This window comes from Eumetopias jubatus, unplaced genomic scaffold, assembly GCF_037043125.1.
Source record: "Eumetopias jubatus isolate StellerSeaLion01/CBP00866 unplaced genomic scaffold, mEumJub1_p1.0 scaffold_8, whole genome shotgun sequence".
NCBI lineage: Eukaryota > Metazoa > Chordata > Mammalia > Carnivora > Otariidae > Eumetopias > Eumetopias jubatus.
Genome location: NW_028274814.1, coordinates 51,067,710 through 51,094,534, shown reverse-complemented (window position 1 = coordinate 51,094,534; position 26,825 = coordinate 51,067,710). Strand labels below are relative to the sequence as shown.

The 26,825-nt window shown below is 33.9% G+C and overlaps 1 protein-coding gene across 3 annotated transcripts in view; it reads right to left on the bottom strand.

Moving 5' to 3' along the window:
• The window catches only part of ATF7IP (activating transcription factor 7 interacting protein), a 123,781-nt gene that overhangs the window by 30,543 nt on the left and 66,413 nt on the right, over positions 1-26,825 (bottom strand). For all 3 annotated transcript variants that reach the window (XM_028119683.2, XM_028119682.2, XM_028119681.2), the window contains exons 5-9: positions 26,383-26,520; positions 16,769-16,834; positions 6,291-6,367; positions 5,633-5,721; positions 1,640-2,275 (exon numbers count right to left, since the gene is read on the bottom strand). In XM_028119683.2, coding sequence (XP_027975484.1) covers positions 1,640-2,275; positions 5,633-5,721; positions 6,291-6,367; positions 16,769-16,834; positions 26,383-26,520 — 1,006 coding nt within the window. The remainder of the gene's footprint in view (positions 1-1,639; positions 2,276-5,632; positions 5,722-6,290; positions 6,368-16,768; positions 16,835-26,382; positions 26,521-26,825) is intronic.

Here is a 26,825-nt window from a genome sequence, read left to right as displayed (position 1 = left end):
TTGTGAAAACTATTAGTTTTACATACAAAAACAATTAAGAACAGTCAAGTAATTAAATAAATACAAAATAGACTAACACTATGACTAATAGAGTACATTAGCTAGCTAATTTTGGGAAAAAATACACCCTTTGTGTCAACAAATGGTCATAAAATTTTAAGAAAACAAAATAATTAAATGAATAACTCTGATACCCGCAGAAGTGTTTAGGGTATATAAGCATTCACAAAACTAAGCAAAATCTTTTAAGTTATTTATTTCATTTCAAACCATGGTCTATCAGGAAAAGTTCTATGTTTAAGAATATATCTTCTGACCATGAATTAAAAAGTGTCAACTTAGGCTCAATACTTCATAAGGAGGAAAAACTCCAAAAATCACATAAAACAATGTCTATGAGAAATCACCTTCTACCTGACATATTAAAATATATAAGGATTAGAAAAAAAAAATTAGAGAAAAATGAAGTAACCCCCCGAAATCTTGCTCATTCACTAAAAAGTAAGCATCTTTCAGTGCTGCAAACATGAATGAGAGTGTCTAAGAGTAATGTGGTAGCACGTAGGGCTAACAAATATTATTATACTATGCAAGCATTTACATCAATAATTACATTTTTATATAAAATTTCAGATTTCCTCTTGTATCCCAGATGTAAACTTGTATGAGATTGTTATTTGGCTCCTGTCCAATATTAATTTTGATCATCTACTCATTTACTCTTAACAACCTTATAAAATACTACAAGCACTATTTTATGAGAAAATATACTCAGAGGGTAGGTACACTACTAATGGCTACATGACAAATTTAAAAAAACAAAAGGCTTACATATTTCACTTATGAAATTTTGCACTTTAGAATCTGTTTCTTATATTTCATAGTTACTATATCAATAAGAGAGAAACCAGCAGCAATTTCACTATTACACATGATTCCTAACCACTTTTGCCTATCTTTACAACAGTGGGAATAAATGTGAAGCCAGAAATGAAGAATAAGAAAGTTTAAGAATGCATACAAAATGTATGCTTCTTAAGAACAAGGAAGACATACAATTTTACAGATTTTAAATACAGGTACAATCAATTTCTCCTTTTTGCAATACTGGAAAGTATACAGACATATACAAACATAATAATATAATATGTCATGGGGGAAATTTATAAAAGAGAAAAGAAGCAAACATTTTATAGTAAATCAGAGAGAGAAGAACCTATTTTTTAAATTGTTCCAATTTGGAAGATGTGAGTGATGAATGCACAAAGGATTTTAACACATGGTACGGATGATACGTGGTTTGTCATTTCCTCTTATAACCGTATATCATGTGGAGTGATATACTTTAATTCATAATGCTTGCCTCAAAGCCTAAAAAATTTCACCCAGATTAGGAAAAATTACTAAAAGCTAAATTAAAATTCTAACTTTTCATTCAAATAAACTCTCTCAAATACCATCTTAACATTATTTCTTAGATAATTAAAAACTTAATAAAAATCATCTCTAGGATATTCTATCTACTTTCTTCTTCAAATAAAAATAGCCACTTCCACAAACATACACAAATGTTCAATTATCTAAAAGGCCATTAACATGACTACTACATTTCTATTATTAAGCGTACACAGTGACTTACCAATTCTTGGGGTAGCAGTGCTCTGTTCTGCAGGAGATGAAGTACTAAAAGCAGAAATTGGAATTTTCATCTGTATAGGACCTCGATTATTTGATGGACTATACAGTCCTGATGGGCCTACTGTAGGTAAAGAAGTCCTTGTGGCTTGTACAATAGAGTGTGCTGTTGGAACAGCCTGTACAGCAAGCGTTGTTCCTAATGGTGCAGCACTGGCAGGAGAGTTCCTCTGAATACTAGGACTGGCCACAGAAGGAACATTGTTTGGTTTAGTGGGGTTTGGCAAGGCTGGCAAGGACACTGGATTTTTGGTAAGACCACTCACTGTAGGTGGGCTTTGTACAGAAATGAACTCAACGTTGCCAGATGGTTGATTGGTCACTAAAGTCCCTGGATGGCTCTGTAGGAGTTGAGGCTGGGAGGATACCGCAACAGGTACATGCAAAATCACTGGTAAAGGTTGTAAAGAGATTGTAGGTTGGGGATTTCCACTAGGCACCTGAGTAGTAGCAACTACTGTAGCTGTGTTGGGTGCAGGAAGAACTGACGTTGCTGTCAGAGAACCAGAAGTCACTGGAGTCTGCAACTTAGGTTGACTACTGACAACTGTTGGAGGAGTTACAAGACTGGTTGAAGATACTATAAAAAGAAAAAAGAAGTCTCAGTTTAAATGGCTGTCTTCATTTATCAGCTAGCATAATACAACACGATAAAATTTAATGAACTGCAGTAGATACAGTAAAGTCTTTTATAATAAAGTTTCTTCCAGATTTAAGTTCTGGAAATTCTTGGAATTAAATTTATAGAAGCATTTTTGCATCTATGTTTGGCACACAGCTTATGATTAATATGGAAGACTGCTATCTCAGTATCAAAACAGTGTCTGAAAATTATTATCATCACTTCAGAGTAACTGGAAAAATGACTGAAAAACACTGAAAACTTGGTAAAATTGTACAGATATTTTTGAAACTACAGTAAAAACATAAATGCCCTAGGACACTGACAATATATAAACTCAAACAATCTAGTAAGAGTCATCACTATTTTTTTAAATCTATTTATTTGAGAGAGAAAGAGAGAGCATACACAGAGGGTAAGGGAGAAGCAAGCTCCCCCCTGAGCAGGGAGCCCGATGTGGGACTCGATCCCAGAGCTCTGGGATCATGACCTGAGCCAAAGGCAGTTGATTAACCAACTGAGCCACCCAGGCGCCCAAGAGTCATCACTATTAATGAATAAAATAAGCTTGGTCATGGTATTTTATCACTTAGACCATGTGTGAAACCTCTATCTGTGAATCAAATTTTACTGAATTACCAGCAGGAGCTAGTATGGGGAGGCTCCCTCTACTGACACTCTAGTGACATTATAGGATTTGGGAAATAAAAGAGTAAAGATGGGAGATGAATTAAGAAATAAGGGAATTGATACCAAAGACCAGAAAAAAATCAAAATGCTGGTCACTGGCATTTTACAAAAATTTTGGTTTAACTATTTGTTTATTCTCAATTAAATGGGTTTCAAACTGATGACCAAGTGTCTTTCTTACGGATCTGCACTCTTTCCAAAGTCAAAGGCACACTAGAGCAGCAATCTTCAGTGTTATCCAGGGCAGGATACCTGGGATTACAGAGACCCTCTCAGGGAGTTGGCAATGTCAAAACTATTTTTATAACAATAATAAGACATTACTTGACTTTTTCACCATGTAAATATTTGCACTGATAGAACAAAAGCAATGGTGAGTAAAACTTGATGCCTCAGTACAAAACTCAAGGCAGTGAGTGGTACCTAACTCTCACTGCATTCTTTACCACTACATATTTACAGTAAAAGACGAAGTGAGCTTCACTGAAGAATGTCCATGATTTAGTAGTAAGAACTATTTATTTTATTAAATCTGAACCCATGAATACAGGTCTTCTGAATATGCTGTGTGAAGAAACAGGAAATATACAGTAAGCATTACCACTGCATGCCAAAGTAGCATGGCTGGCTCAGGGAAAAGCACTTATATTATTATTGTCTGAGTTATAAAGCTAACAGCGTTTTTCATGGAAGACCATTTTTACTTGAAAGAACGATTTATAGACATACTGTGATTATTCACATTTGGGTATTTGACTAATCTTTTCTTGAAAATAAACCTTGGGCGCCTGGGTGGCTCAGTTGGTTAAGCGACTGCCTTCGGCTCAGGTCATGATCCTGGAGTCCAGGATCGAGTCCCGCATCAGGCTCCCTGCTCGGCAGGGAGTCGGCTTCTCCCTCTGACCCTCTTCCCTCTCGTGCTCTCTATCTCTCATTCTCTCTCTCTCAAATAAATAAATAAAATCTTTAAAAAAAAAAAAAAAGAAAAGAAACCTTGGCAGTCAATTCAAAGAAAATAAGTGCAATGGTACAGTTTACTGAGTTTATTGGCAATGATACATTTGAGTTTGAAAACAAAAATTAGAATTTTGGAAAAACTTGTATATGCCACTGAGAGCATGACAACTTCCCAAATCTTCAAAGACTTTTCTGACAAAAATCGACAGTGAAATAAATACATGTGACTTTTTAAAAGTTTAATGAGCTATGTCAACAATTGAAGTCTTACATAACTCAGTGAATATTTTCCAAATGATTGATGAATGATATTAGCAAAAGATCCATCCAAGTACAAGACAGACAAATGGATTTTTTTTTTTTAAAGAATGGGGGCCGGGGGTGGGAGGGGGGCAGCCAGAGATGGGAGACAGAATCCCAAGCAGACTCCATACTGGGCATGGAGCCCAACCAAAACCAAGAGTCAGACGCTTAACTGACTACACTACCCAGGTGCCCCAGACAAATGGATTTTAATGAAAAAGTCAGAAAAATTCATTGTTATGGTTTCACATTCCATTTTTCAACTAACCTTTAAAAAACTACTGCCTGTGTCAAAGAAAAATATCCACAAATACTCTAAAAGGGCTAGCCGTTTTGCAACTATCTATTTTTATTAGGCTGAATTTTCTTCACATATTTCAATCAAAACAACAAATTGCAACAGACTGAATGCAGAGATAGATATAAGAATCTAGCTATCTTCAACTGTCTTAATGTTTTAAGTGTAAGAGAATTTGTAAAACTATAAACAATAACTCTTCTCACTAATTGTTTTAAGCATGAAAAAGTTATTTTTCATTAAAACATGTTATTTGTGTTACATGATATAGGTTTGTTATTATTTTTAAATAGACATTTAAAAATTTTTATGTTTTGGTGCCTGGATGGCTTAGTTGGTTAAGTGACTGCCTTCGGCTCAGGTCATGATCCCGGAGTCCTGGGATCAAGTCCCATGTCGGGCTCCCTGCTCAGCAGGGAGTCTGCTTCTCCCTCTGACCCTACCCCCTCTTGGGCTCTCTCTCTCACTCTCTCACAAATAAATAAATAAAATCTTTTAAAAAAATAAAAAATAAAAATTTTTATGTTTTAATTTCTACTACAGTAAAAATCAATTAATATAAGCCACATTTACATTATTATTATAAGATTATACCAGGATACAGAAACCAGAAAATTTGAGAATCACTAGACTTGAATTTCTATATTTGCATTCATATCTATAATCCTGATTTTTAAATAAATTTTTGTACTTATTTAATTTCAGATAAATACCTCATTCCCTTAGATCATTTCAATTTCAGAAAGATGTAATAAAAGAGAACCAAAGCCTTCAGTTCCTAAGAAAATGAATTTTCTTTAAAAAATTAAAGAGTTTTCGGGGCGCCTGGGTGGCTCAGTCGTTAAGCGTCTGCCTTCGGCTCAGGTCATGATCCCAGGGTCTTGGGATCGAGCCCCACATCGGGCTCCCTGCTCTGCGGGAAGCCTGCTTCGCTTCTCCCTCTCCCACTCCTCCTGCTTGTGTTCCCTCTCTCACTGTGTCTCTCTCTGTCAAATAAATAAATAAAATCTTTAAAAAAAAAAAAAAAAAATTAAAGAGTTTTCTTTAAAAAATTAAAAAAATATTACCTGTATTCACAGGGGTTGGAAAGGCTGGTGGTGTACTCTCACTTACATTCCTTTTAGACTCCAGCATCTGTCTCACTGTGCCTGCATTTCTACAAAATATATATATACACACAAACAGTCAATGAAAATGCCATTCACGAGGACATCAACTAATGAATAGAGAAAGCAGTGGCCGATAGGGGAAAGCATGGCAAGACATGGGTACTGTAGCACTAAAGTGCAAATGACTGCAGAGGTAAAGACGGCACACGGACTATAGCATGCCAGGGTCTATGGAATTAAGAAAGAGTCTTTCTCTTATATTCTAATGTCCTCAACACTAACAAAAAGCCAAACGTACATCCTAATATCTGTAGACATTAGTTTTTATCACCCTTGATCAAAGCATTTCTCAATTACTTTGAAAGAATAGTATTTAGTACAAGTGGTTAAAGAAGTCTTCAGTGACCAAAGAAAACCTCAAAATTAATTAGCAAAACCAGTAACCACAAATGAGCAATTATAACAAAACAAAAAAGAAGAAAATCTAAATCCAGTATACCAAACACTTATCTCTACATAAACAAATAGGAATACATTGAAACATTTTCCTGTAAAATAAAATCAGAACCTTGTTGTGTTTTTTAAAAACTTGACAAACAATGTTTACAATTCTCACCTGTATGGCACATTGTTATTATTGCTGTTGATGTCAACTACAGACTTTCCTGGTGATACTGGTGGGTTCGGTGGATTCTGGGGGAGAAAAAATACCCAGGTAAAATAAAACCCAATACACAAGGAATCTTTAAAAATAAGACATTACCCCGACCTATTGTGATCATTTCAAATGTATCTGAATGTTGAATTACTATGTTGTGTACCTGAAACCAATACTATAAAAAAAATAAAACCTTATATGTTTTCTCAATATATTATCTCTTTACTTCCAGAAAATATTACTAGATGAGAAAAGAATTTGAATCTTGGCATTGCCACTTAAACAAATTACTTAATCCAATGCAACAACTGCTTATTATGTGAAAGATTAATATAATAATTCCTATACCTCAGTTTTTAAGATGAATAAAGAATGTGAAAATGGTTTACATGCTAAGGTTTAATAAATATTAATATGAATCTAAAGAATAACTAAACATACTCATTCAATATCAAGTGAATGCCTACTACATACCACACATAGCAGGCACCAAATTACCAACAGAAACTCAACAAAGTACATATTTATTCTGAGGTATTTATCTGAGAAATAGTTGATTACCAACAAAGTGGTGCCTAAGGTCACAAATCAAAATTCTCAAATCAAAATTATTTTTACAATTATTGCTTAAAAAATAACTAATTGCCACTATGTGACTTATTAACATCATAAAGGGATATCTCAATTCTAAACTTAAGTATCAACTAATTTCAGTCTTGTCCCCCAAAAAACAGGGAATATAGAAATGGAATTCTTATACATATTAATTACCGTTACTTGGGCCTCAGTCAGTAATTACACTATCATTTATTTCTTAAATTAAGAAATATAAATAATTCTGCTCAAGATTTAATTAATACAATAATAAATATTAAAACAAAGGTGGTAGGTGCTTAAGATCACATTAAGTAGATGCTACTAATCACTCTTTTCAATCAACAAATCTTGATGCTTTTTATAGGCTAAAAGAGTAATTTTAACCAAGTACAGCATTATACTAGTTACACGTGTAGAGAAGAGACAAAATTACAATGAATTGCTCTAAAGGTGCTTAAAATCTGCCTGTGGACAAAAACATATGAAACAAATAGAAAAGCAAATTAAAGTAACAGTGCAGTGCCAATGGAAAAAGTTTTTTAAAAAGTTTTTGAGGAACATGCATCTTCATATAGGTTAGTACATTCAAAATAGCTAAGATGAAGATAAAGAACATTTCAGGGAGAAAAACAGAAAAAGGAGTAAAAGCATAATAAATAAACAAATAAAACTGGTTTAGAACATGGTATGGTTACTGGATGGAAGACCTTAAGTACTACAGTGTGGTGACACCAGCAGATGGCAGAATGGGAAGACCAACACCTTCATCACTCATGGGATGGATCAAATTTCCTTTGTCAGAATTCTAGAAGCCAGTCAAGAGGTTATAGGACCCCAAGCAACAGCAAGGTAAAGAAGAGGTGCTCTGTAGTGGGTAGGAAAGTCTGTTGCACTTATCCACCATATCCTACATATCCTAAACCCCTCCCGATACATTACGGCACAATCAAAATTCCTCCCTTGTGGCTTCTCCTTCAAAAAGGAGAGAAGAGTGGAACTTTCATGTAATATTCTGGCTTTTCAGGAGGCTGTCCAAGGCACTGGTTTCTGTTTCACCTGACTTGGAGGAAATAGCAAATGTTGGATATCTAGGGTCCAGATGAGAACAAAGGTGAGCCCATTAGCTTGGTACAGCACCAGAAAAATCATACTAACACAGACAGCAGGGAGACCTCCAAAAGCATGGTTTATAAAACCAAAACTGTAATATGGAAGACAGATGTCAGTGGGGAGCTTCTGAGTACAAAGAGACAAGCCTCTTCAGATAAGAGATTATACACACAAGCTCAGAGAAAATGCATCTCTAGAACAGGTTTGAGAGGTTCCCAGAGTATATACCTGAACTGAATAGTAAAGATCTTCCTCTGTACAAAGCTACTGTGAAAAGACAGGGAAAGGTGGTTTTTTTTTCAAATGCCCAAATTTCAACATAAGAGAATTAAACATACAAGGAAACAGAAATAAATCTCCAGAAATTGACCCTAAAGAAAGGGGGATCTGTGAATTACCCATTAAAGAATTCAAAATAACCAACATTAAGATGTTCAATGAGGTAAAAGAGAACACAGAAAGAAAACTAAATGAAATAAGAAAAATTGTGCATGAAGAAATAAAAATATTGACAAAGAAACAAAGGCTCTGAAATAGAACCAAAGGAAATTCTGGATCTGAAGAATAACTGAATTGAAAAATTCACTACATGGGATCAACACCAGACTGTATCAAGCAGAATAAAGACTTAGTGGACTTGATGACAAATCATTTGAAATTATCAAGTTATAGGAGCAAAAGAAAAAAGAAAAAAGTGAACAGAGCCCAAGGGATTTATGAGACACCACTGAAAAGACAAATACATAAATATGGGAATCTAAGAATAGAAGAGAGAGAAAATGAGCAGAAAGCCTCTGCAAATAATGGCCCCAAACTCCCCAAATTTGAGGGTTCTCAAATTCAAAACGCTCGGAAACCTCCAACTAGAATAACCCAAGAGATCTATACTGAAAAGCACAGACAAGGTGTCAAAAGTCACAGATAAAGAATTTTGAAAGTAACAAGAGAAAAGCAACCCATTACATTCAAGGTAGCTCCCATAAGATTATCAGTTTTCTCAGCAGATATCTAGAAGGCTACAAGATAGTGGGATGATAGATTCTAAGTACAGAACGAGAAAACTACCAAGCAAAAATAACTATATCCAGTGAAACTTTTATTCCAAAATGAAGGCAAAATTAAAATTTTCCTAGGTAACAAAAAAGCTGGGGAAGTTTATCACCATTACATCTGCAATACAATACAAAAAAAAATTGCTAAAACGAGTCAATCAAGTGAAAATGAAAGGATACGAGATGGAAACTTGAAAGCATACAAACAGATGAAATGCTCTAGTAAAGGTAAATACACAAAGAAATACAGAATCCTGCATTACTGTAAGGTGGGTGCATTAAATCACATTTAATTGTATACAATTTAAGCATAAAAATAACTGTAAATTTATGCTAAAGGATACAGAATGTAAAAAGATATAATAAAACTAATAACCAAGTTGTGGGAGCAAGGTATAAAGAGTGAGGTTCTTAAATGTGATTGAAGTTAAGTTGTTACCAGTTTAAAACAGTTTACATAATCCCCATGGTAACCACAGATATAATACCTATAGAAGATACACAAAAGGAAATAAGAAAGGAATTAATGATTGTCACTACAATAAGTAAATAAATACACAGGAAGCAAGCAAGCAAAAAAAGAAAAGAACAGTTCCAAGACATATAGATAATAATTAACAAAATGCTAATGATTAGTCCCTCCCTACAGAAATTACTTTAAATCCCAATGGATTAAATTCTCATAGAAAGACATACATTCGCTTAATGAATAAAACAACAAGATCCTGTTACAGGCTGTTAACAATGAACACACTTTAGATCTAAAGACACACAGGCCAAAATTATAAGGATAAGAAAAGATATTCCATTCAAATGGTAACCAAAAGGGAGAAGGAGTGACCATACTTATAAAAGACAAAATAGAGCTGAAGTAAAAAACTGTCACAAGAGACAAAAAGGACATTATATAATGACAAAAGTATCAACTGACCAAATAAAATATTTATACATTTGTATGTATGCACATAACATCAAGGCCACCAAATGATGTAACATTGACAGAATTGAAAAAGAAACAGAGAGCAATACAGTAATAGGAGTCTTCAGTTCATCATTCTATATAACAGGTAGATGATCCAGAGAAAAATTCAATAAGGAAATAGCAAAACTGAACCAATACCAAAGACCAAATGGACCAGACATTTGTAGAAATTTTTACCCAACGGAAGAAAAATACAAAATTTTCTCAAGTGCACACAGAACATTCTCCAGGATAGATCATATATTAGGTCACAAAATGAGCCTTACCAAATTTATAAAGATGAAACTCATACCAAGTGTCTTTTCCAACCACAAATGATCAAAAGTAGAAATCAACAGCAGAAGGAAAAATGGAAAAGTCACATATATGCAGAAATTAAAACACACTTATATAATCTAATGGATAAAAGAAGAAATCACAAGAGATATTAGAAAATATCTTAAGACAAATAAAAACAAAAACACAACATACGGAATTTATGGGAAAATTTATGCAGCAAATGTAGTACTAAGAGGAAAATTTATACTGGTAAATGCTTCCATTAAAAAAGAAGGAAGATCTCAAACCAACAACCCTACTTTACACTTCAAAGGACTAGAAAAAAGAAAAACAAAGTAAGCTCAGGAGAGGGAAGGAAGTAATAAAGATTATAGCAGAAATAAAACAGAGAAACAAAGTCAATAGGAAAAAAATCAACTAAGAGTTGGCCTTTTAAAGGATCAACAAATTGGCAAAACTTTACCTAGATTACCTGTGAAAAAACAAAGAAGACATAAATAAAATCATAAATGGAAGAGAAGGCATTACAACTGATGCCATAGAATAAAAAAGGGATCACAAAAGACTACCATAAACAATTATAACGCAACAAATTGGATAACCTAGAAAAAAATGGATAGCTTTCCAGAAATATACAACCAAGAATGAATCAAGAAGAAAATAAAAATTTGAACAAGATCTATATAAGTAGTGAGACTGAATCAGTAATCAAAAACATTCTAATAACAAAAAACACCAAGGACCAGATGGCTTCAATGCAGAATTCTACCAGACACTTAAAGAAGAATTAATAACAGTCTTCCAAGTTTTCCAAACAACTGATGAGGAGGAAAAACTTTCAAACACATTTTATGAAGCCAGGATATCCTGATACCAAAACCAGACACCACAATAAGAAAACTACAGCCTAATATCCCTGATGAACATAGATACAAAAATCCTCAACAAAATATTAGCAAACCAAATTCACCAGCACACTGAAAGGATTATACAACATGACCAGGTGAGATTTATCCCTGAAATGCAAGGAGAGCTTGACACGAAAATCAATGTATAAATCAATCAAACACATTAACAAAATGAAGGGGAAAAAAACTACATGATCTTCTCAATTGTTGTAGAAAAAGCATTTCATATAATTCAACACCTTTTCATGATAAAAAAACACTCAACAAATTAGGAATGGAAGGAAATTACCTCAAAAAGAAAAAAAAACTGTATGTCAAAAGCCCACAGCTAACATCATACTTAATGGTGAATCAATAAAGCTTTACCTCTAAGATCAAGAACAAGGCAAGGTTGCCCACACCCACCAACTTCTGTTCAACATGGTACTGGAAGTATCTCACCAGAGCAATTAAACAAGAAAAAGAAATAAAAGGCAGCGATACTAGAAAAGAAGAAGAGAAATTTTCTGTTTGCAGATGACATGATCTTATAGTCAGAAAGCTCTCAAGAGTCCACAAAAAAAAAAAAATTCGAACAAATGAATTCAGCAATGGTGCAGGATTAAAAATCATCATCAATCATCCCCAAGCAAACATCAATCATACTTCTATATACCAACAACAAACAATCTGAGAAAGAAATTAAGAAAATAATCCCATTATATCATTAAAGAGAATAAAATATTTAGAAGTAAACTTAACCAAGAAGGCAAAAGACCTTTACATTGAAAACTACAAACACTGGGGAATGAAATAAAAGACACAAATAAAAGGAGATATTCCATGTTCGTGGACTGGAACACTTAATATTGTTCAAATGTCCATACTACCCAAAGTGATTAAAAGCTTCCATGGAATTTCTATCAAAATCCACTGTCATTTTTTGCAGAAATAGAGAAAAGCATTCTATAATCCATATGGAATCTCCTGGGCCCCTGAATTGCCAAAACAATCCTGGACCAGAAGAACAAAGTTGGAGGCTTCATACTTCCTGATTTCTTTTTTTTTTTTTAAAGATTTATTTATTTATTTGACAGAGAGAGAGAGGGAACACAAGCAGGGGGAGTGGGAGAGGGAGAAGCAGGCTTCCTGCAGAGCAGGGAGCCCAATGCAGGGCTCGATCCCAGGACCCTGGGACCATGACCTGAGCCGAAGGCAGATGCCTAACGACTGAGCCACCCAGGTGCCCCTCATACTTCCTGATTTCAAAACATGTTACAAAGATACAGTAAATCAAAACAGTGTGGTGCTGGCATAAAGACAGGCACATAGACCAACAGAACAGAATCGACAGCCCAGAAATAAACTCTCACATATATGGTCAATCAGTCTTCAACAAGGATGCCAAGGCTACACAATGGGGAAAAGAGTCTTTCAACAAATGGTAGGAAAACTGGATATCCAAACACAAAAGGATAAAGTTGGACCATTACACCATATACAAAAACTAATTCAAAATAAATCAAAGACCTAAATATAAGACCAACACTAAAAATTCCTAGAAGAAAATATAAGAGGAAAGTTTCATGATATCGAATTTTGATATGCCATCAAAAGCACAGGCAACAAAAGCAAAACAAAGGAGGTTAACATCAAACAAAAACCTCTGCACATCAAAGGAAACAATGAACAGAAGGAAAAAGAAACCTACAGAACAGGAGAAAATACCTGCAAATCATATATCTGATAAGGGGTTAACATCCATCCAGAATATCATAAAGGGCCCACAACTTAACAATTAAAAAACAAGCAACCTGATTAAAAAATGGGCAAAGGACCTAAACAGACACTCTGCCAAAGATATGCAAAATAGTCAACAAGCATATGAAAAGATGCTCAACATCACTATTTGTTAGAGAAATTCAAATCAAAACCACAATGCAATGCCACCTACATCCATTAGCATGGCCACTATCACAAAATAGAAAATAACAAGTGTTGGCAAGAATGTGAAGAAAATGGAACCCTGTGCGACCTCTTTAGAAAACAGTGTGGAAACTCCTCAAAAAACTAAAACCAGAATTACCAAATGATCCAGCAATTTCACTTTTGGATAGATATCCAAAAGACTTGAAACCAGGATCTTAAAGAGTTATCTGCACACAAATGTTCCCTGTAGCATTATTCACAAAAGCCAGAAGATGAAAGCAGCCCAAATATCCATCAATAAATGAATGAATGAAGGTGCAGTATATACTATATATATATACACACACACACACACACACACAAAAATATATATATATATAAAACAAACAAAACCCAAATACTATATGATTTCACTTAAGAGATATCTAGAGTAGTCAAATCATGGAAACAAAAAGTAGCTGAGTGCTGAGGGGAAAGGAAATGGGAGATGTTCGATGGTAGTGGAGCTTCAGTTTTGCAAGATGAAAAACACCTAAAGATCTATTATGCAGTGTTAATATAGTTAATACTTCTGAATTGTGAGGTTAAAAATGATACATTTGAGGTTATGTGTTTGTAGCACGATTAAAACAATTTTAAGAATTTAAAAAATTAAAATGTAGAATTTAGATTTAATATAAAATTTTACTCAACTACATCATTGATTTTTCAGAAAAGATAAGAGGTATCTTTACATTTCTTTTATAGTAAGAACTAGAAAGGATATAAGTTAGAGATATCAGTCATATGGCAGTAACAGACTAGATTATAAATGTGGACTTAATAGCAAACTGCCTATGAGGGTTTTGTGCTCTCTTAAAAATTAAAATAGAAAATGTTTTAAGACAAACCTGCATGTTTGTTTTTAACTGGTTAATATCAGAGGATCAAGGAGCAAATCTAAATAGAAGAAAAGCATTATTATTGTTTCCTTATTTATTTTAATAAGGGGGGAGAACTAAAGTTTTAAAACTTCATTCTATGTTGCTCCTGTTTTTAAAACCTAGCATGACACTGATGTAAAATTATATTGGATACTATAATTAAAGGGAATTAGGATATTAATGAACAAATTCTTGAGATTTCTAGAAATCTCTCTCACAAAAAGAAAATATTAACAAGAATGGGTAGAAAGATGTCCCAGTCTGGGCATGTAAAAGTGGCCTTACCCAAAAGCTAATTAAGGATGGAACAAAAATTTGAAAGCTTGAAGACCACCTCAATATTTTTCTTCAAGCACCACATACCCTAATTGTTCAAATTAATCTTTTCTAATCTTTAGGAATTATACAGTATTTATTGTTTCCATAATACTTATAGCTCTCCATAACAAACCTTTCAGGGATTGTAATATTTTCACCTTCATTCCTTAAAGTTTGTCTCTTGTCTGTCACTTTTGAATAAATAAACAAGAACTAGAACTAGTTTTGAAAACAAAACAGACATACATAAACACTGGAGAGTATATGGTGGGGAAGCATGCAGCTTGGTTCAAACATAAGGATAAAAGTGGAAATTCACACTGTACAAAAACAAAGGAAAAATTGCAAAGCCCTTTCTTTGGTTCAAGAACAGCAAATAAAAAAGGTTTACATCGGGGCACCTAGGTGGCTTAGTCGCTTAAGTGTCTTCCTTTGGCTCAGGTCATGATCCCAGCATCCTAGGATCAAGCCCCACATAGGGCTCCCTGCTCTGTGGGGAGCGTGCTTCTCCCTCTCCTGCTCCCCCTGCTTGTGTGCTACCGTCTGTCAAATAAATAAAGCTTTAAAAAAAAAAAAGGTTTACATCAATTTTCTAATCTAAGAAATAAAATACAATTTTTATATTATGACAAACAAATGGGGGCGGCTTGGGTGGCTCAGTTGTTAAGCATCTGCCTTCGGCTCAGGTCACGGTCCCAGGGTCCTGGGATCGAGTCCTGCATCGGGCTCCCTGCTAGCTGGGAAGTCTGCTTCTCCCTCTACCCACTCCCCCTGCTTGTGTTCCCTCTCTCGCTGTCAAATAAATAAATAAAATCTTTAAAAAAAACAAACAAAAAAAAACGAAGCTGAAAAAGTGTTCAGAATCAGGAAATTATATAATTGAAGAAGACTATAATAAAAAAATCTTTGGGAATGGCCAAAGGAAGGTTTGATTGTGCAGGACAAAGATAAAAACTATCAGTTACGGGGAGCCTGGGTGGCTCAGTGGGTTAAGTGGCTGCCTTCAGCTCAGGTCATGATCCCAGGGTCCTGGGATCGAGCCCCACGTCAGGCTCCCCACTTGGCAGAGACCTGTTTCTCCCTCTCCCTCTGCCTGCTGCTATGCCTACTTGTGCTCTCTATCACTCTGTCAAATAAATAAAATCTTCAAAAAACAAAAAACCTGTCAGTTGCTCAAGAAAAGAGAGCAACCAGAGCTTTAAAAGTTAAGTAAAAACAATACAGAGATGGAGAACAGATTAGCAGTTGCCAGGGGATAGGAGTAGGTGGATGTGGGGGGAAATAAGGTAGGTTTAAACTCTAAAAAGGCAGCATTGAGGGAGTCCCTTCATAGTAATGGAACAGTTCTAGATCTTGAATGTGGTGGAGGTTACATAAATCCATACATGGGATCAAATTGCATAGAACTGCGCATGTGTGCACACACATATACACATAACGAATTCATATAAAAACTGGTGAGAAATGGTAAGGTCTACAGGCTACTTAACAGAATTTATCAGTTTCTTGATTTTAATACTGTACGGCAGTTATGTAAGATTTCACCACTGGGGAAAGCTAGGTGAAAAGTTCACAGGAGTCTATGTACTACTGTTGCAAATTCCTGTACATCTATAATTATTTCAAAATAACTTTATTTAAAGTCAAGTAAAGAAGATATCAAATGAATGAAAACAAAAATCCAATGGTAATAATGATTACTACTGAAATAATTGTTATTGGCAATTAGTAAGTGCCAAGCAATGGAGCTCTCAAGACAAAGAAATGTAACTTGCCCAAATAGAAAAAAAGCCAAGAGGAAATGAAAGAAATTAAACTAAAAACTATAATGCAATATACAAGTGCTATATTAAAAATATGTATTACAGAGTAACTAAGGAAATGACAAAAAGCAAAAGGTAGATTATACATTTGTTGTTTATGTTATGCTACAATGTTTGGACTTAACTACACGGGGGAAGCAAAGAAGAGAAGAGGGCTACTCCAGGTAATGGAACACTAACATACTTTGGAGGAAATAAGAGACTAGACTAGACACTGGCAAGAATTTAAAAAGAAAAAAAACATGGTAAGACAAATCCCAAAAAGGTAATTTTAAAAATGAAATGAAAATATAACTTCCAGAATGCCATAAAATAGATTAATATAAGTACTGATAATATGAAAACAATAACTGAGGATTAGAAAAGGGTTAATAATTAGTTCTAGAGCTGCAGCTCCAGAAAGAACATACAGGAAGTACACAGTATGAAAAAAAATTTCAGACCTGTAATAAAGGAAGACTTTCTTCCTAACTCACCATTTCCTAAGATTACCACCTAGAGCTAAATATTAATTATGCAAGAATAGAAATCCTTACTTCTTGTCTTTTCTTAAGATCTTCTTTGGCTGCTCCAAAGCGTTTGGTTAACCTGGCTATCTTGGCCTAAAAAAAAAAAGAAAGCAAAAATGAAACAGAAATCAGGTAACATTATGGTATTAAAAAGGAACTCACACATACATTACAAGAAACCCACAAATAAAAGGACCCTGAGGAGATCACCAACAGCAAAGAAAATAAGGCAAGCTGATTATAAAATATATATTTGGAAAATAAAGAAAATCATAATGAAAACTAAAATGACCTTTGAACTCAATACCCAGAGGTAAAGACTCTTAATTTTAGAAGGTTAGCTTTTTCCCTCCTAGAATTCACAGACCAAGACATTTCTGAGTATGTGTAATTGTGGGGATTTTTGTTGTTGTTATTTTTTAATATGTTGTAACCACACAATTTTCTGAGAATTCTGAACTAAACACATCTGTAAGTCATAAAAGATCCAATGCCATGGCTTATGGATATATGTATAATATACTGAATCATTATTATTACACTCTGTTCCCCAGTGGAAATGTTCAGTGTTTCTCAATGTACTGCTATAGCCAAATAATGCAATTAACAATATTGTTCTTTCAGATTATTTCCTTGGATAGCACTCACATAGATGTAACTTCTAAGACAGAATATATTTTTAAAGCTCTTGTCTAAATGATTCTTATCTAAATGCTAATTTATATCCAAATTATCTAATAATTATCAAATATCTAAATGACAATTTTTCAGAAAGGCTTTGCTAATTTGTATATTCAACAGCAGTGTATATGTGTGTTCATTTAACATGACTCTTTAAAACATTTAGTTTCATATTATGTTAATTTTAATCTGTCAAAAATGTTACCTTGCTACTATTAACATTTCAGTGAAATTATTTTATTAATCATTTGTACTGCTATATAAACTGATTAATCACACATTTGCCCAAATACATATTTACAGAAACTTTAAGGAAAAAAAAACAGAAAAGAAAAAAAATATCTCATTAGTACATGAATTATTTTGTATTTAAGTAATACTCAATTGTTTTTGTTGCTGTTAACTGCTGCTGCCAGTTTTAAGTTTTTATTTTTATTTATTTATTTTTTTTTTGAGAGAGAGACAGAGATGTGAACACATGTGCAAGCAGAGGCAGGAGTAGAGGGAAAAAACAAACTCCCCGCTGAGCGCAAATCCCGACACTGGGGCTGGATCTCACAACTCTTGAGATCATGACCTGAGCTGAAATCAAGACCACCCAAGCACCCCACTGCTGCTGCCATTTTATGTTAAATATATTTTCAAGAAATTTAAATTAAACTTCTGAGTGTGTTCAGGAGGCCCGCCTAAGGAGGAACTCCTCCAGAAAAATTCTTTCATCCAGTGTAAGCATATCTACAAAGAAAATGGTATTATTTACTTCTAAAGTTTCTTTCAGAAAGTAGTCACTTCTGAAGGAGACCCGAAACCTAACAAAGTATTTAAGTCCATTGACAGAGCCTATGCAATCAATCACGTATGACCCTGAGAAGATTTTCTTTAGGACTTGAGGAAATTATTAATACCAAAGACATACAGCATAATTTTATATTCTTAATATGGATTTACCTTCCTGTGATTAAAATATTTCAAATAATTTTTTTCAAGAAAGCTATATGTGAAGGTGTTTTCTGTACCACAATTTATGCAAGAATGTCTTTCATTCTTGAGTCTATCTGGTGGGTATTCTGTAAGTTGCATAGTTTGTAGAGTATTATTATACTACTTTTACTTAAAAAATCATTTTGTATATGATATATATATAGGAAAGGTCTAGAAGGAATAAATACCAAAGTTAAAAAGTGGTTACTTCTAGAGGCTAGAACTGGCAGGCAGTGAGTGAGAATGTAAAGAGGACTTCACTTTTAAGTCATATGCCTCTGTAATATTTAAATGCTTTTTAAAAAGAATTTTATCACTTAAAAAATTAAACTATTAGCAGAGAAATAAAATCAAAATCTGGACACTGACTCACTGTGCCATTTAATATTATTAAAAAAAAAGAAATCAAAGACCAGCTTTTTTGTTATTTTAATCTAGGAAATTGCGCAATTTTTTAAAATTATAATTCAAAATACCTGTCATAATGTGTCTAAGATCAGGTCTCTTTTGGGAAGTATTACGTGAGATTTTTAAGAAACTATATAAACAAGTACTTTTTTAGTCGAGGAAAGTCATATTCTATTATTATGTCTTCACTACTTTTATTTCATTTTGCTCTTGGTTTCTTCCTTAGGAATATCTATCATTTCTTGTATAATGGCATAAGGGTAGCTATTTTACGTAACATAAATTGTTGAGATTCGGACACATTGAGCCTTATTTAGCAAGCTAGGCAAACCAGGGATTTCCTTGCTCATGTACCAAGGAACCTCTTAGGAAATAATCAACTGAGAAAAGAGCTAATCATGTATCAAGTCTCACTTAACAAAATATTAGCATTCAAAAAAAGCTACTGAATAAATGGACACATATATCCGTTATTCAAAACTGTCTCTTGGATTAGGCAGCCACAGATTTACTTGTTGAGGGGGTGGCTATTTTCAGTTAAAACTACTTAGGATGGCATTTTATAAATTATAACCAATGAAATATTGTATTCCAGGGTGTGTTGACAGCTTTTCCATTTCCATAAAAAAATCCACTTGAAATTTTGAGTATTCTGAATCTGTACAATAATTTGAAAGGAATCAAGTCTTCCTATCTAGGAACATGTTACATTTACAGTTGAACCTGTTGACTCAGATTTTCTTTTTCTGTCCTTTTTCCTCACAATGGTCTTGAAATTTTCTTTTTGGTTTATTCTTAACTACTTATTCATTTTTAAATAACTACCAAATGTACAACCTTTATCTCATATTTTCTCATTGTTTATTGCTGATATACAGAAAAACTACTAAAAGTTCTTCCTCACTCAGGTAGTTCCTAAATTTCCTACTTTTTCAACAGTTTGCCAAGTTAATTCTATTGTGTTCCCAATCATTACTCTTAATTTCTTTTTCCTATCATTATTTTATTGCTAAGACTGCCACCAAAACTCTAAATAGCAGCATAGATAATAAATGTCTTTGTCCTAGTCGCAACTTCAATGGAAATACTTCCATGATCCACTACTAAATACGATATGGGTTATAATCTGAACAGAATTCTTTATAATTTTAGGCTTTCTTCCTTACTAAATAAAATGGATATCATAGGTATAAAGTTGTATATAATAATGTCCTCTTACTTAAAGAATCTCCTCTGGATCTTCGTCTCCTTTTTGAATCCTCATGTAGCTCATTTGTACTCATTATTTATAAATAAAAAATTAATCTACTTTTTAAGTCTTCACAAAAGAATAAGGTTTTATCCTCATTGCTCAATATTCAAAAAGGGTTGGGTTTTTTACATTTTATTAATTTATTAACTCTTTCTGCCTTCTGGGAGTTTAGTTTGTAATTGTATTTTCCTAGCATAGGACATGAACATATAATGTTCTCTTTTCCTGTTTAGTAGTAATGAATTTAAAATTATAAAATTCCCTTTGAATACTGCTGTGGCTTTCACTTACAGGTTTCGATATGTAGTACTTTAATTACATTTCTGATCTAAAGAGTGGAGAATTGGGGCACCTGGGTGGCTAAGTTGGTTAAGCAACTGCCTTTGGCTCAGGTCATGATCCTGGAGTCCCAGGATCAAGTCCCCTGTCGGGCTCCCTGCTGAGCAGGGAGTCTGCTTCTCCCTCTGACCCTCCCCCCTCTCGCACTCTCTCTCTCATTCTCTCTCTCTCAAATAAATAAAATCTTTTAAAAAAATATAAAGAGTGGAGAATTTCCATTTTTACTTCCTCTTTGCAATTATCTGGAAGTATGTTTGGGGGGGTGGTTATGCTCTGGGAGGGGTAGAAAAGCTAAATATTTGTTGATAATTTCTATTTTTATTACACATTTGCTACTGACTCCACAGCAAATGACAACTATCTGCATTTTAAGACTTTCTTCTAAGTTACTATAATGCTCATCTTGACAGAGCATCAAAGATATATAAATCTAAAAATTATACAATATTTTACACTTAAAAAATAATTAAAATCAAGGAAATAACTGTTGAGATTTACTTTACCATTTGACATCTCTGAAAAAGCAAAAATACACAAAACTTTTTCATGATTCAGGAAGCAACCAATCCCTCGGGCACCTGGGTGGCTCAGTCGGTTAAGCAACTGCCTTCAGCTCAGGTCATGATCCGGGGATCCCTGGATATCGGAGGTCCCTGGATATCGCGCTCCCTGCTCAGCGGGGAATCTGCTTTCCCTCTCCCTCTGCCCCTCCCCCCACTCTCTTTCTCTGTCAATTAAATAAAAAATCTTAAAAAAAAAAAGCAACAACCCTAAAAAAATATACAAGATATCTCAATGCTGAAAATTATTTTCAGCTCTTATAAAATATGTTTAGTACATAGAAAAGGATTTAATAATTTAAAATAGGCTTTAATAAAAGGATGTGGACAAGTCATTTCACACAACCAATTATTAAAACCTTAAAAATTATTTTAAATAATCCCAAAGTAGCCCATTTTAAAAACATTAAGAATGATAATATGAAAATCAATAAAAATCTACTTTCCTGTATCTAGAGAAATTTATATCTTAAAAATTTTAGCAGAAAAGAGAACTTCATGAACTGTCCTCTAAAGATAAAGTCTACATGACTCAATTCTATTCTCTCACCAAATTTTTCAATGTATAGCAAATTTTTATACTACTGCAAAAGGATCATGAGTCTCTTAAAGTGTATTTTTTGTAATAACTGCTGTGTTAAAAAAAGAGGGCACTAATACTAAAATTTGTTATTCTATTTATTTATTCCTTACAGCAAAATATCTGAACCCAATTTATGTATCTGTTTTTAAATGTTTTAACTTTGAATTTTATAGAACTCAATATTAGATTTTGCCAAAGACAGTCAGATATAATAAATGAATATATATATGCTAATCAGGAATATGTACTCATCAACTGCTATGGAATGAGATATAGAAAATATATATGGTAGTATTTTCAAAACATTTGTTGTCAGCTGTAACTAATAACAGTAAATAATTTAGCAAAGTATATAATTACTTTCTAAAGTATGTGATATATAAGCTTTAAATACTGGAGAACTCGAAAGTAATTATAATAAAGATACTGGAACAGAGTGGTATCACCAAAAATGGCTGAGTAAGGAACTTCAGGGTTCAGTCCCTTCCCAAAAGCAACTGAGCTGACATGCATTGTTAGAATCAACTTTTGCACAACTCTGGAATCTATTCAAAAACTCCAAACAGTGGGGTGTGTGGGTGGCTCAGTCGGTGTCCAAATCCTAATCTCAGCTCACATCTTGATCTCAGGGTCATGAGTTCAAGCCCCACGATTGGCTCTACAATGGGTGTGTAGCCTACTTAAAAAAACTCAGAACAACCAACAGAAGACTTAGGGAAAAATAAAGCTGCTACTTTGCAGTAAGCGAGCACTATGGTCTTTTAGGTTGTCCACTCATTATTCCCCACACCCAGATCAGCAGTGGGTGTGAAGATGACAGTTAGAATGCCTGGTACAGGCTTCTAGTGCCACAGGAAGCTTATGGACCTTATTTTCACTGGCAACTTAAGGATCAGCACACAGGCCAGCCTTTGTTTCACACAACTCAAGTAATTCCAAGGCTGGGGTAGCATCGCAGACTGCTTTTCCTAAAAAGATTTGAAGGCACAGGTATTGGCACAGCAGTCTGGGGCAAAGAAGTACAATTTGGACAAGCAATAAATAGAAAAGCCTGGGTAAGAAAAGGTTGGGAAAGGTGACACATGACATAAAAGGGACTCTAAAAGCTCTTTAATTGAGAAAACTATGCAAATGCCCAGGAAAAAAAAAAAAGCACAAAATGGCCTGAAAAGACCCTAAGTTCTCATTTATGCAAGCAGGAAGTAAAGGATAAGGCAAGTTGGATAGGGCAAGTTGTAAGTGGTCTGGTTAATAAGCACTGAAGGAGTGCCCCAACAGAGCCAATCTGCAAAGATTAGGAGAGTATTTTTTTCTTTCTTCCTTTTTTCTTTTTTATGCTCCATTTAACTGTCAGAACATCACCTGACCACTAAGCTAATGAAACACAAACTTCAGTGGCCACACACAACAAAGAATCTATACTTTCCAAAAACAGTTTAGAAGTCATCAAATCAACAAACAACAAACCACAACAAGAAACATCAACAAGCTCTGGGTAGTGGGGAATAAATCTGATTCCCACAACTGCCACATTATAATATTCAAAATACTCAAATTTCAACAAAAAATTAAGAGGCATACAAAGAAACAAGAAATAAGAAAGTATGGGCCATTCACAGAAAGAAAATAATGAAAAGAAAGATAGCTAAAGTATTGGACTTACTAGACAAAGACTTTAAATAGATGGATTAAAAATCTGTTCCTAGAGCTAAAACAATGGACAAAGAACTTAAACACACACACACACACACAAGAAACTGGAAAACAATGTCTCACCAAACAGAATATCAGAGATAGAAGTTGTGTAAAGAAAACATAAAAAATCTAGAGCAGGAAGTATAATAATTGAAATAAAAAATTGAGCAGCAGGGCACCTGGCTGGCTCAGTGGGTTAAACATCCGACTCTTGATTTTGGCTCAGGTCATGATCTCAGGATTGTGAGATTGAGCCCTGTATCAGGCTCCGAGCCAGCTTAAGTCTCTCTCCCCCTCTCCCACTGCACCTCCCCCACCTCTCTTTAAAAAAAAAAGTTATACGTGGATTTTCGACTACACCAGGGGAGGGGGTCAGCACCCAACCCCTGCATTATTCAAGGGTCAATCATTTATATAACACAGACCCATTATATTATATATTATATAGATATATATATTTTAGTTTTTTCCTTAGTGATTTTCTGGAAATTACATTTAACATCTGGAATACCTACTTATTTTCAATAGTATACAAATACTTTCAACAGCATACAAATATAATTAAATATTACTTAGCCATAAAAAGGAATGCAGTACTGATACATGCTATGTTGTGTATGAATCTTGAAAATGTTATGCCAAGAGAAAGAAGCCAAACACAAAAAGTCATATATTGTAGGATTCTGTTCAAAAGAAATATGCAGAATAGGTAAATCAACAGAGACAGAAAGCAGATAAGCGGTTGCCAAGGACTAGGGGAAAGGAAAATGGGGAGTGACTATTTAATGGACATAGGTTTTTTTTTGGGTTCATGAAAATGTTTTATAACTGGATAGAGATGACAGTCACACAATGTGAATGAACTAAATGCCACTGAATTGTAAACTAAAACAGTTATTTTGTTACCTGAATTTTACTTCCATAAAATACTAAATATCAGAGCAAAATAGAAAGAGACGGGGACTAAATTGAGCTTAGTAAAACTTAAATAGCATGGTAAGGGCAGATTATTATAGGTAACTGAATGGGAGAAATAGTATGAAGTTGAAAGCCTAAAATAAAAATACTATGAACGTTGATACTCTGTAGGACAGTGTACCAAGTGGTAGGTATTAGGAAAAGTGGATCAAAAACTAGGAGATCCAGAAATTAAAATTAAAAAAAGAATAATGGCACTTGGTTGAGGAATCTGGGCTATATAGAGGAGAATGAAACAAAGAGTATTTTAGAAAGATGAGAACAATGGTTGGGAAGAACCAGCAAGAATTTAAAAAGTAGAACCAGAGTAATCACATAAAAGGCTATTGCTATAATCAAGGAATTAGAAAAAGAAAATATATTTACAGTACTGTACCTACTGAAAAAAATCCACATGTAAGTGGACCTGTGCCTTGTGAAAAGTGAGAGGAAGCAAAAGATAGACTTTAATAAGAAATAAAAGTTATAATTTGGCAACCCACTGTATATGTGAAATGATTGAGAGAAATCAATTTCCAAGAACTCAAAAACTATCAATGAGAAGAAAAATGGGAAGATAGTGCTTAAAGATTTTTCTAAGAATTCAAGAATTACAAGTAAGAGGAACAATGGCATGGGGGATTTATTTGTGAAGAAGAGACTGGATTGGTATTTAAAGGATTCAGATTCTGAGGCTACCAAGAAATATATCAAAGTGAAATATCAAAGTAAAAAGTTTTTAAGTGTTAAGAGATTTGGACTTGCATGTTACATGAGAATATGGAAGCCAAATTCTCAGATTTTCAAAACACAAAATGAGAAACAATTAATGAAATCACTCTTTTTAACTCCTCAAACATTTTAAAATTCTAATTCAAAATTCTCAACAGTATTAGTAAAATAAAGTTTAATAATTAAACAACACTATCACTATTAGAAAGACCTGCTAAAGGTAAAAAAGAGGACTAGTAATGTCCTAAATGGTACATTACAAAATTACTACAAAGGTATTATTTAGATATTATCAAAAAAACTCACTTCAAACAAAATTAACAATATGAAACCAAGAAAATAACTTCTAGGCTAAGAAATATGTAAATTCTAGTCACTTTTGCTTCCAATTTGCTTTATAACTAGAAAACAGTGAGACATTTTCATGGACCACTTTTCCCTCATTTGTAAAGTAAGGCTCTGTAAGTGGTTTGCAAACTCAGCATCTGTAGACTACGCTCATATTTCAGATAGCCTAATAGAAACCACACATTTACTTATGACAGAATGAACGTACTGATAAAAATTTCCAGTTTCTTAGCCTTGGAATAAAATGATTTACTACAGCATGTTATCATGTGTTCACTTCAGTCATTTAGAAGCTCTGGCACTATATGTGTATGTATAGTTATATTTAACAAAAAAATGAAAAATAGTGATTATTAACAAATACAAATTAACAAACTAATATTGTCACATCATAAGATCCACGGCAGGAAGTGGGTTAATATAAAAAGAATCACTTATAATAAATCTTATTTGGTATTTATGACACGCTAGGAAATACCAGCCTTTCTTCAGTGACTAAGGCTCTATTATGGGCTGAACTATATGAAAAGTTCATATATTGAAGTCTGAACCCCAAATATTCTCAGGATGTGATTCAATTTGGAAATAGTGTCTTTACAAATGTAATTAGTTAAGATGAGGTTATACTGGAGTAGGGTGGGCCCCAATCCAATATGACAGGTATCTTTATAAAAAGGGGAAATTTGGGCGTACACGTGTGCGTGCACGCGCGCACACACACACACACAAAGTATAGTGCCATATGAAGACAAAGCAGTAGATGCTTCCACAAGGCAAGGAATGGCCAAGATTGTCAGTAAACCATCAGAAGCTAGAGGAGACACACGGGAAAGTTTCTTTCTTACAGACTTCAAACAGAACCAATCCTTCCAACACCTTGGTCTTAGACTTTTAGCCTCCAGAACTATGAGACAGTACTTCCCTGTTGTTTAAGCTACCAGTTTATGGTACTTTTTTTATGACAGCCCTAGCAAACTAATCGTGACTCCTTTTACTTCTAATATTTAGAAGTTAAATGTAATTTATTATCAACTTTGAAAATATATCCCCAAAAATAAGTAATAAAAATGACACATGGGTATATAATTCAAATCGGTATACGAACCTGTAGTTCAGTAATAACTGTTTTATGCCTCTTGTTACATTCAATCTTTTCGACTCGTGTTTTCAATTCTGCCAAAGTCTTATCAAATACAGCACATTGTAGTGCACACAATTTTTCTTCCAGCAACCACTGTACAACCTAAGGAGATATATATTTCTTTGTTACAGTCAAAGAAGGCATTTCAGCAAGCAGCAAAGAGTAAATGTTCTTAAGGACTAATAAGACAGTACTAATGTATTGATTAGTTTAATGAGAAAACAAGCTGGCATTCATAACACAATGATATCTGCTGAAAGCCTCTACTTCTACATATATGTCCACTATGATAGAATTATACTAAAAACAGAAAATTTCATAAATAATTTTATATTCAAGTTTTAATATTTATTTCTCATACCTTCTACTGTGATTCAAAGGAAACCAGTTAAAGGATCAGTTTTTAA